This window comes from Myotis myotis, unplaced genomic scaffold (assembly GCF_014108235.1).
Source record: "Myotis myotis isolate mMyoMyo1 unplaced genomic scaffold, mMyoMyo1.p scaffold_m19_p_10, whole genome shotgun sequence".
Lineage (NCBI taxonomy): Eukaryota > Metazoa > Chordata > Mammalia > Chiroptera > Vespertilionidae > Myotis > Myotis myotis.
Window position 1 is genome coordinate 40,815,482 of NW_023416314.1, and position 10,804 is coordinate 40,826,285.

The 10,804-nt window shown below is 44.9% G+C and overlaps 1 protein-coding gene across 1 annotated transcript; it reads right to left on the reverse strand.

Annotated features, from left to right (window-relative positions):
* Positions 1–6,773: 6,773 nt before the first annotated feature.
* On the reverse strand, positions 6,774–10,804 carry FOLR3 (folate receptor gamma). Its single transcript, XM_036321727.1, has 5 exons — positions 10,680–10,804; positions 10,382–10,555; positions 7,559–7,747; positions 7,294–7,429; positions 6,774–7,157 (listed from the first exon to the last, which is right to left on the reverse strand). Exons 2-5 carry the CDS (start codon positions 10,547–10,549, stop codon positions 6,925–6,927), a joined length of 726 nt encoding a protein of 241 aa, XP_036177620.1. The 5' UTR covers positions 10,550–10,555; positions 10,680–10,804; the 3' UTR covers positions 6,774–6,924.

Sequence of the window (10,804 nt, forward strand, 5' to 3'; positions counted from 1 at the left end):
AATTTTAGGAAGTTTTAGTAAAATATGAATTTCCGTTCAACTCCAAAATTTCCAGTTGACTTTTTAAACTAATTTCTATTTCTTTATTGATATTCTCTATTTGGTCAGACATCATTTTTATATTTTCCTTGAATCCTTTAGACATAGTTTCATTTCCTTCTTTTTTATACTAGCTGATTTTAAAACTTTATGTAATTAAGTTCAACATCCATGTTTTCTCAGGGACAGTTTCTATTGACTACTTTACTTTCTTCTGCATATGGTGATACTCTCCTGTTTCTTTATATGTCTCATTTTGTTGGAGGGATGTAAAAAATGGCATTTTTTTTTTTAAAGGTGACAGCTCAGGTTGTTAAATATATTTTTGGTGCCTTAGCCAGTTTGGCTTAGTGGATAGAGCATCAGCCTGCAGACTGAAGGGTCCTCCCGGGTTTGATTCTGGTCAAAGGCACATGCCTGGGTTTCGGGCTCAATCCCCAGTGGGGGGGGGTGCAGGAGGCAGCCAATCAATGATTCTCTCTCATCACTGATGTTTCTATCTCTCCCTCTCCCTTCCTCTCTGAAATCAATAAAAAAAAATTTTTTTTAAATATATATTTGGTGGTTTGCTGAAGTGTTTTCTTCTTGTTTTGTTTTTTTTTTGTTTTTTTTTTTATTATTATTGTTGACAGTATTACAGATGTTCCCCAACCTCCTTTTTAAAAAACAAAAATAACATAATATGGCATCTTTGGAAATTAGACTCTCCCAGGGCTCATTTTTGATGCTTTTTATTAGTTTATTAACGACTTTCAAGATCTAATTCTGTAGCTCCTATTTTCATAAATGTTTGCCCTTTTAGCTTAGCAGTCACCTAGTGACTACACTTATTGCCTTGGAGCCATAAGTCTCCTATTCTTTGCCAAGGGACTCTGTGTGCTGGTTCAGGCATGATGTCAGTGCTCTGGCAGTTTACTCTGCCCCATCCCTCACTTCCTGCTTGAGCAGGGCCTCAAAGTTAATAGAATTGAAAGACTGGGGCCTTCTCAGGTATTTCCTGGATTTACATACAGTTCTGCAGAAGCATGTGGATTTCTAGACCCCGGGGTATGTGTAAGAGCCCTCTAGTTTGTCTCAACTGGTTTTCCAGCCTCAGGGAGTTGGCATGTCAAACAACTTGCTGCTGATTACAGGGGTGAGGAACCTTTTTTCTGTCAAGGGCCATTTGGATATTTATAACATCACTTGCAGGCCATACAAACCTATCAACTTAAAAATCAGCCTGCTGTATTTGGTCAAACATTTAATTAGCTCACGCCTAATGCCTTGGCAGGGTGAGACCAAATGATATCTCGGGCCTCATATGGCCCACTGGCTAGCTAGAAGTTCCCCACCTCTGGTTAAGACAAACACCTAGGGATGGGCCTTCTCACTGTGTGAGCTCTGAGTCAGGTCAAATAAGACTAACCTTGTGAATGGGGTTCTTACCAGCGGCTGCCAGACAAATCAGTGACATTTCTTGAGGGGTAGGGCATTGCATTTTGGGGAATTCCACACCCACTCTGCCCCCTCTAGTGGCTACTAAGCTGCTGTTGTTCACAGCTACTGCAGTTGTGAGACAGCTGGTTTTAAAGGCTACCATCGCATTTGGGAGAGGAGGATGGGAAAAAAAGTCAGGCCCTAGCTGGTTTGGCTCAGTGGATAGAGTGTCGGCCTGCTGACTGAAGGGTTCCAGGTTCAATTCTGGCCAAGGGCACATGCAGGGGCTTTGGGCTGGAACCCCAGTAGGGGCTGTGCAGGAGGCAGCCAATCAATGATTCTCTCTCATCATTGATGTTTCTCTCTCTCTCTCCCCTCCCTTCCTCTCTGAAATCACGGTTTCATCTTTGCTTCTTCACAAGCTTCCCTGTAATTGCATAGTTGTTTGCTGCATTGAATTTCTTTTAGCGACAATGAAAAACATATTTTAATGTAGTCTTTAAGTTTCAGGCTATACATTAAAACATGGAGGGAAAGATCTCCTTCTGAGGAACACTTTATATATATATATATATTTTTTTTAATTAAATCTTTATTGTTCAGATTATTACATTTGTTCCTCTTTTTTCCCCCCATAACTCCCCTCCTCCCAGTTCCCACCCCACCCTCCGCCCTCACTCCCCACCCACTGTCCTCATCCATAGGTGCACGATTTTTGTCCAGTCTCTTCCCGCATCTCCCACACCCCTTTCCCCCCCAAGAATAGTCAGTCCATTCCCTTTCCATGTCCCTGATTCTATTATAATCACCAGTTCATTCTGTTCATCAGGTTATTTATTCACTTGATTCTTAGATTCACTTGTTGATAGATGCATATTTGTTGTTCATAATTTGTATCTTTACCTTTTTCTTCTTCTTCCTCTTCTTAAAGGATACCTTTCAGCATTTCATATAACACTGGTTTGGTGGTGATGAACTCCTTTAGCTTTTCCTTATCTGTGAAGCTCTTTATCTGACCTTCAATTCTGAATGATAGCTTTGCTGGATAAAGTAATCTTGGTTGTAGGTTCTTGGCATTCATTACTTTGAATATTTCTTGCCACTCCCTTCTGGCCTGCAAAGTTTCTGTTGAGAAATCCGCTGACAGTCGTATGGGTATTCCCTTGTAGGTAACTGAGTTTCTTTCTCTTGCTGCTTTTAAGATTCTCTCTTTGTCTTTTGCTCTTGGCATTTTAATTATGATGTGTCTTGGTGTGGTCCTCTTTGGATTTCTTTTGTTTGGGGTTCTGTGTGCTTCCTGGACCTGTAAGTCTATTTCTTTCACCAGGTAGGAGAAGTTTTCTGTCATTATTTCTTCAAATAGGTTTTCAATATCTTGCTCTCTCTCATCTTCTGGCACCCCTATAATTCTGATGTTGGTATGCTTGAAGCTGTCCCAGAGGCTCCTTACACTATCTTCGTATTTTCGGATTCTTTTTTCATTTTGCTTTTCCAGTTGGGTGTTTTTTGCTTCTTCGCATTTCAAATCTTTGACTTGATTCTTGCGCTCCTCTGGTCTGCTGTTGGGTGTCTATATAATATTCTTTATTTCAGTCAGTGTATGCTTAATTTCTAGTTGGTTCTTTATCACAACATCAAGGGTCTCATTAGATTTATTGTAGATCTCATCAAGTTTATCGGCAGTTTCCAGAAAATTATTGAAAGACCTTAAAAGTGTGGTTTTGAGCTCTATATCCCCCATTTCTGTCATGTTTCTTTGTCTCCGCATTTTTTATGCTTTCTTGGTGCACCCCCTTGTGGTCTTTGTGTGCAGTCTTGTTGTAGTTAAGCCTTGATTGCTGTAGGTAATACTGGGGAAGATTTGACCTCCAGGCCAACTGGCTATGAGAATCAGCTGCGTCTGCAGTGGGAGAACTTCTGTGCTGGATCTCTAGGGAGGTGCTAATCTAGCCTTTGCCTGAGGCTATCCGGCAAATGCCTTGTGCAGGGCTTGGGCAGGGTGGGTCCCAGGGGATCTACAGGGCAGGCTGAGCGAGCTGTTATGGCTGCTCTCAGTCCCGTCCCCAGGGGCTCTGCCTCTCAGAGTCCCAGCAACCACTGCAAACCTCGGAGAGAAAGCTGCCCTCGCGTTCCAACTGATGCCAGACAGTCCCGCTTCTCCCGTTTGAGTCTGGGTCCCTAGAGACTCGCCCGGAACTGGAGCTCAGAGCCTGAGACTCCCTCCCGATTGAAACAGACAACCGCGCCCTCAGCTGCCAGCCCGCTCCGCATGCACTCCTCACCTTAGTATTTTGCGCCCCCTCTGAGTCTCGGTATGCTTTTCTTTTTCCTCCTAGTTGTAGAGCTTCCACTCAGCCAGCCTTCCTGTGGTTCTGGATGATGTCTATTCCGTCTTTTAGTTGTATTTTTGAAGTGGTTGTTCGAGGCAGCAAACTCCGGCGTTAACCTATGCCACCATCTTGGTTTCTCTGGAACACTTTTTAAAAACCATTACAGTATAATGGGAATATTCATTCCTACACATCATATATTTCCCCCCTAAATGTTGTATAAAGAAATGACAGTTGCCGAAACCGGTTTGGCTCAGTGGATAGAGCGTCGGCTTGCGGACTGAAAGGTCCCAGGTTCGATTCCGGTCAAGGGCATGTACCTGGGTTGCAGGCACATCCCCAGTAGGAGATGTGCAGGAGGCAGCTGATCGATGTTTCTCTCTCATCGATGTTTCTAACTCTCTATCTCTCTCCCTTCCTCTCTGTAAAAAATCAATAAAATATATTTTTTTTTAAAAAAAAAGAAGTGACAGTTGAGTTGAGCATATGTTAATAAAAGGTCTGCATTAAAAAAAAAAGAAAGAAATCAATTTTTAAAAATATATTTTATTGATTTTTTACAGAGAAGAAGGGAGAGGGGTAGAGAGTTAGAAACATTGATGAGAGAGATCGATCAGCTGCCTCCTGCACACCCCCCCAGTAGGGATTTGCCCGCAACCAAGGTACATGCCCTTGACCGGAATCAAACTTGGGACCCTTCAGTCCGCAGGTCGACACTCTATCCACTGAGCCAAACCGGTTCGGCAAGAAATCAATTTTTTTTAAAAGTGCAAGTCAAAATGCCAAGAGTTTGCTGTTTCCTACTGAGATTCAACCATTTTTCTTAAATAAATGCTCCTTCGATTTTTGAAAGTTTGAATTAGTTTCCAGACTTCTGGGAAAGGTGAGTTTGATGTCTTGCCAGTGTTCTTGCTTTCATGGAGGAGTGGATTTTCAGATGCCCATCCTCTGCCATTCCAGGAGTGCATCTTCAGGTTACTTTTACTTTAAGAGGCATAAAACTTTAAATAATGTTGGCCACTCTTATGAAGAAGTGGTCTTTGAGTATATATTCTGCAGTTAATATGAAGAAATAAGTTATTCTTTTGTTTCCTGTGTTTTTCCCTTACAGCAGTGTTAAGGTCCTTACCCAACCTGACTGAACGTTTACTTTGCAGGAAACACGTTAATTTTTATTTTATTTTGTGCTGGCTCACTCATGTCGTGCTCTTAGGTCATGATACAAGACAGTATGTTTCCTCACTTCTAGAGAAGTTAAAACTCTTAATGACAATGTTATAAGATAGAGTTCTCTTATTAATGAGACAGCCAAGACTCAGGCTATTTCCTGCCAACACTTTCTTCAGGTTCTCTTCTCTAAATCAGGCCCTACATTCAGGACAATAAAACTATCAAGGTGTATTTTACACTGAAATCACCCTGGCATTTCCCAGACAGCTGATAGAATACACCAAAAATGTGCTCTCTAATAAAGAAGTATTCAAGAAGGAATGCTAAAAATAATCAAATGTAATTGGTATGCTCCACGTTTGTAAAATTAGCTTCTTGGTATTATAAGAGCTGCCCTGTTCATAGTGTCCACAATGTGGAAGCAGATGACAGCAAAGGGAGGAGCTCATTTCTTTGAGATGAGTTTTATACAAGGTAAAGGGTTTTGACCGAATGGTCAGTTATTGTGGACCTTTTATTTTATTTTATTTTATTTTATTTTATTTTATTTTATTTTATTTTATTTTATTTTATTTTATTTTATTTTATTTTTAAAATCCTCACCCGAGGATATTTTTCCATTGATTTTTTAGAGAGAAAGGGAAAGACAGCAAAATATTGATTGGTTGCCCCCTGCACCAGAGTAGGGGGGTGTTGGGGTTGGGAAGGGGGGTACATGCCCTTAACCAGAATTGAACCTGGGATCCTTCAGTCTGCAGGCTGACGTTCTATCCACTGATCCAAACCAGCTAGGCAGCCGTGGGCAAACTACGGCCGCGGGCCGGATCCTGCCCGTTTGAAATGAATAAAACTATTGAAATAAAAGACCGTACCCTTTTATGTAATGATGTTTACTTTGAATTTATATTAGTTCACACAAACACTCCATCCATGCTTTTGTTCTGGTCCTCCGGTTCAGTTTAAGAACCCATTGTGGCCCTTGAGTCAAAAAGTTTGCCCACCCCTGAGCTAGGGCTTGCTTTTTTTTTTTTTTTTAACATATTTTTATTGATTTAAGAGAGGAAGGGAGAGAGAGAGAGAGAGAGAGAGAGAGAGAGAGAGAGAGAGAGAGAGAGAGAGAAACATCAATGATGAGAGAGAATCATTAATCAGCTGCCTCCTGCACACCCCACATGGGGATCAAGCCCGCAACCCGGGTATGTGCCCTCATCGGAATTAAACCATGACCACCTGGTTCATAGGTTGACCCTCAACCACTGAGCCATGGCAGCTGGGCGTGGACCTTTTCAAATGGGTAAAATCATACTCATGTTCATAGGCAAGGGGATGGCTTTGACTAAATTCCTTAATTTATGGGCCTGTGTTCACACACGTAAAATGCAAACAATAGTATCTATACCCTATGGGAATAAATATAAAGCATTTAGGACAATGCCTGGAAGGTAGTGTTTTGAGGGTATTAGCTGTAGAGAAGTATGGCTCTTGCTGGCCCCATTCACCTCTTCCCAGCCAGCATCCAGAACATGCTGGTCACTCCCATTCCCTCTCTTCTACTGAAGAGCTGAGCTCAGGACAGAATAGTCAACCCTGGAAGGCTTTGGTCCAATTCAAATGACAAAGTCCTGGGCCTGACTCTAAGGTGAAAAAAGAAATTGAAAGCTGTGAATATGTCCTTGATTAGAAGAATAGTTAAGTGTCTGGCAAATTCCTAGCAAGTGTCAGAGCTGGGAACTGACCAAGTCTCAGTCAATGGAAACAGGGAAGCAAAAGTCACATTCCTATTCAGATCCAAATAATTTGCAAGTCACCTGCAGGGTAACTAGTTTATTCAAACTGTTGGACAAAGCTCCAGCCATGGGAGCTGAGCTGTGGGGCTAAACTGCGGGGGGATGACCAGGTATCAGAAGGTAAAAGGAGCTCAGCTGAGCAGCAGGAGCAGCATTAGGGCCAGGCCAAGCTGGAGAGGTTAGGACTCATGGAGCCCAGCTCCATTCATGGCCTCAGTGTAGAACCTGGCCACCTCCTCGTTGGGGTTGCCCTGTGCCGGGTCAAACCACATCTGGATGCAGCGGCCACTGCCTCGGCTGTAGTTGCTGACTTTGTAGGAGTGACTCCAGATTTCATTGCACAGAGCAGCAGGCGTGGGGAAGTAGAAATCAAAGCGGTGGCAGGCAGCCTTCACCGGGCACTCATTAGACCCTGTGGGAGGATGGAAGGCCTTTAGCCATTGGGCCCAGAACTCTCTCTGGTTCTGCCAACTTCACAACTCTATCCCTTCATATACCCATCTCACACCCGCACTTTCCCCCTCTCGCCCCACCCACCAGGCTCTCACCTGAGGTCCAGTTCCAGCCCTTGTGCCAGTTACTCTTGCAGGTGTAGGAGGTGCGGCAGTCTTCCCACCAGCTCTCACAGTCCTCTTTGCACAGGGGCACGTCCAGGATCCGCTCTCTGCGCCAGCTCTGGTTCACCTGGGAGATGTCAGTAGGGGAAAAGGACTCAGGCTCAGGATTCTCAGTAGCTCAGCCCTAAAGAGCCCCTGAGCTGCAGAGGCAGGACGAAGAGATGTCTAGGAAGCAGGCATGGGGAGGAACTCATACCTCCTGGATCCAGGGCCCCAGGTTGGGGGAGCACTCATACAGGCAGGTGTCCTGGATGAAGTGGCGCTTGCAGGCAGGTTTCATTGGGCCGCAGTGGTCCCAGTTGAATCTGTACAGGTAGGAGACATCCTTATGGGCTTCCTGGCTGGTGTTGACAGAGCAGCAGGCGTTCTTCTTCCAGGGACTGCACTGGGTGGGGAAGACACAGGACTAAGTTCTTCCCCCAGAACAGCCATCTTCTCCGTTTTCTGGCCCCAGTAGATCATCCAGAGGAAGACTCAGTGGGGAGGGTGCCTTTATGCCTGCCACTTGAGGAGCCCCTATTTGTGTTAAAGGCAATTATAATATTGGATTTTAACAGAGTAACAGGGGATGTGGGCAACCTGGAGAACCTCTGTCTGGAGAAGCAACTATTATTTGTATAGCTCTAAACAGTTTATAAACGTTTTTCACATCATTTAAGTTATTTATTTTACTCATGTTGCATCCAACCAATATTAATTGAGTGCTTATTATATATCAGGCGCTGGGCTAGATACTAAGAATACTACAGTGAACAAAACAGATCAAACCTCTTCTCTCATGTTGTGTATGATTTTCCTTCGGAGTTGGGGGAAGCCAAAGAACATTGTAGGCCTAGAAATAGCAGGTGCAAAGTCCCTGAGGCTTTTGTGCTTTATTCTCTCAACAATCCAGTGAAAACATCATTACTCCAAATTTTATGGAGTGTAAGTAAGCTGAACCCCTGGTAAATGGTGGGGTTAAGATTCAGGACAGGAGCCTGGTCCAGGTTGTGGTGGGAGGTGGATGTGAAGGGGGCTGGTTTGGCTGTCCGGGGGTCTGGAACCTCAGGCTCGGGGCTTCCAGGTAGTTTCGGAAAGCAGTGGGGAACAGAGGGAATATGGTCAGCACATGGGCCTGAATATTTGCCTGACTAAATGTGGGAGGCTATCCTAGAGAGGGAATTCATGGCACATAAAATGGTAGAAGTGGTGGAGGTGTCTCTTTAGAAATCACTCTAGCCCAGCCAGTGTGGAGTGGTTGAATGTTGACCCATGAACCAAGAGGTCACCAGTTCGATTCCTGGTCAGGGCACATACCCAGGTTGTGGGCTCAATCCCCAGTGGGGGCCATGAGGAGGCAGCCAATCAATGATGTTTCTCTCTCATTGATGTTTCTATCTCTCTATCCTTCTCCCTTCCTCTCTGTCTAAAAGTCAATAGAGAAGTGTATATATATATATGTTTTTGTGGGTTTTTTTAAATCACTCTAGATTGGGATTCAAGAGCTGTATGATCATGGACCAATTGTTTCAACTCTCTGAGATGGACTCTAGTACCCACAGTCAAGCAAGAGGGGAGATTTGTTTTTTAATTGATTTCAGAGAAGAAGGGAGAGAGAGAGAGAAATTGAAACATCATTGATGAGAGAGAATCATTGATCGGTTGCCTCTTGCATGTCCCCTACTGGGGATGGAGCCTACAACCCGGGCATGTGCCCCTGACTGGAATCGAACCTGAGACCCTTCAGTCCGCAGGCCGACGTTCTATCCACTGAGCCAAACCGGCTTGGGCTTCAGAGAATTCTTAAAAAGAACTTAAAAAGTTCTAAAAATGACAAGGTAGGTACCAACTTCAGGTGGGGAAAATGAAGTTGTTCTGGAGATGGGTGGTGGCGATGGTTGCACAACAATGTGAATGCACTTAATGCCACTGACCCGTACACTTTGAAATGCTTAAATGGCAAATTTTATGTATATAGGGTGTCCCCCCAAAAATGTATATACACACTTTGAATAGTTATAAAGGCTGTGTTTGTTAAAATACATTTCATTTTCAAAATTGAGCTGTCAGCTGTTAAAGTGTGTATACATTTTTTGAGGACACCCTGTATTTCACCACGTACGCACACAAAGCAATGAAATGTTGGAAACGACTCAGGAGTCATGGGGCTGCTGGGCTTCCTCCTCTTCACCTCAAGTTCCTGGAGTGAGTCCATGCCACAGTCTTTCCCAGAGAACATCCCCAGCCCTCTAGCAACGTGAAACCTTGTGGGGAGCAGAATTGGAGACCAGAAGGAACGAAATACTGGCATCTCTCATGAGCCTGGAGTTCAACTTCAAGCTCAGATCCCCTGAACTGCTTCCAGTGGCCTTATCTATGAAATGGGGACCCTGGTCTCACCTCTCCTTTTCTGTGGTCTCTGGCCCACAAGACTTGCCACTGTTTGTGCTGTCACCCTGCGACCCATGTACATGCTGTCCTCTTCTAGGTAGCCCCTTCCTGCTTTGTCTTCCTGGAAAAAGCTTACTTATCCTTCAAGGCCAAGTACATCTGATTTGTCACTGTCTCTTCAGAACCTCATGGGGGTGGGGGACCTGGCCTGTTTGTATATGTGAGCTTCCTGGTGACTGTGAGAGACCGGTTTCCCCTTCTACCTTACCTCTGAGCTCTGTGCGCTGGCCCAGAATGAAGGCTGGGAAACTTCCTGCCTGTCTCTCTCCTAGCCCCTGCTAATGATTAGCCTCTCAATCTCCACGGGTATCTGTGCTCTCTCTGGGCCTATTTCTTCACTTGTTTAAGTAAAGACCACCACCCACCAACCAAGTAGGACATTTGGGCTTATTCACTGATAAGATGTGAGGAAAGCACTCGGCCCATAGTAGGTTCCCCCCACCCCTGTTGTAGATTTGGTGGCCCCTGGAGAGACCCTCAGTATCACCTTAGTCACACTCCTTCCTCTATCACCCCCCTTAAAGTTGATCTTCCTATCACCCTACTTCTTCCCTTTCTGGGGTCAGTCCTTTCCCCACCCCACCCTCACCTGGCCATGAAGCTTGTCCTCGGGGCTTGGCTTTGTCTTGTGGTACTTGGCGTCCATGCAGACATTGAGCAGATCCGTCCTGCCCTGTCGAGTCCCGGGCGGAGCACCCCACACAGCAGTCACCGAAGCCAGAAGCAGCAGCTGTGTGATCTTCCAGGCCATGTCCATCTGTTCCTGCCAGAAAGCCACGGTCAGAGAGTCACAAGGCCTGAGAGGCAGCGACCATAAGACTCTTGGTCATATTTCTTGTCTCCCTCCCAAGCCCAGTTCTTCTCCCCACCCAAGCCCAGTTCTTTACCCCACAGAGCAGCTGAGGGGCATGTAGAGGCCTGGGCCAGAGGCAGGAATTCCTCTCCACACCCCCAACTCTCAAATGAGGACACTTCAACACTGGCTTGCTCTGTGATCTCTTCTGGATTTCAC

Bases quoted from the DNA above. Each gene is read 5' to 3' on its own strand.
- FOLR3 (XM_036321727.1), bottom strand. From the start codon at position 10,549: ATGGACATGGCCTGGAAGATCACACAGCTGCTGCTTCTGGCTTCGGTG. The intron at 7,430-7,558 runs GTATGAGTTCCT...GACATCTCCCAG, and splicing joins TGGGGCCCTGGATCCAGGAG to GTGAACCAGAGCTGGCGCAG. The intron at 7,158-7,293 runs GTGAGAGCCTGG...ATCCTCCCACAG, and splicing joins GGGCTGGAACTGGACCTCAG to GGTCTAATGAGTGCCCGGTG.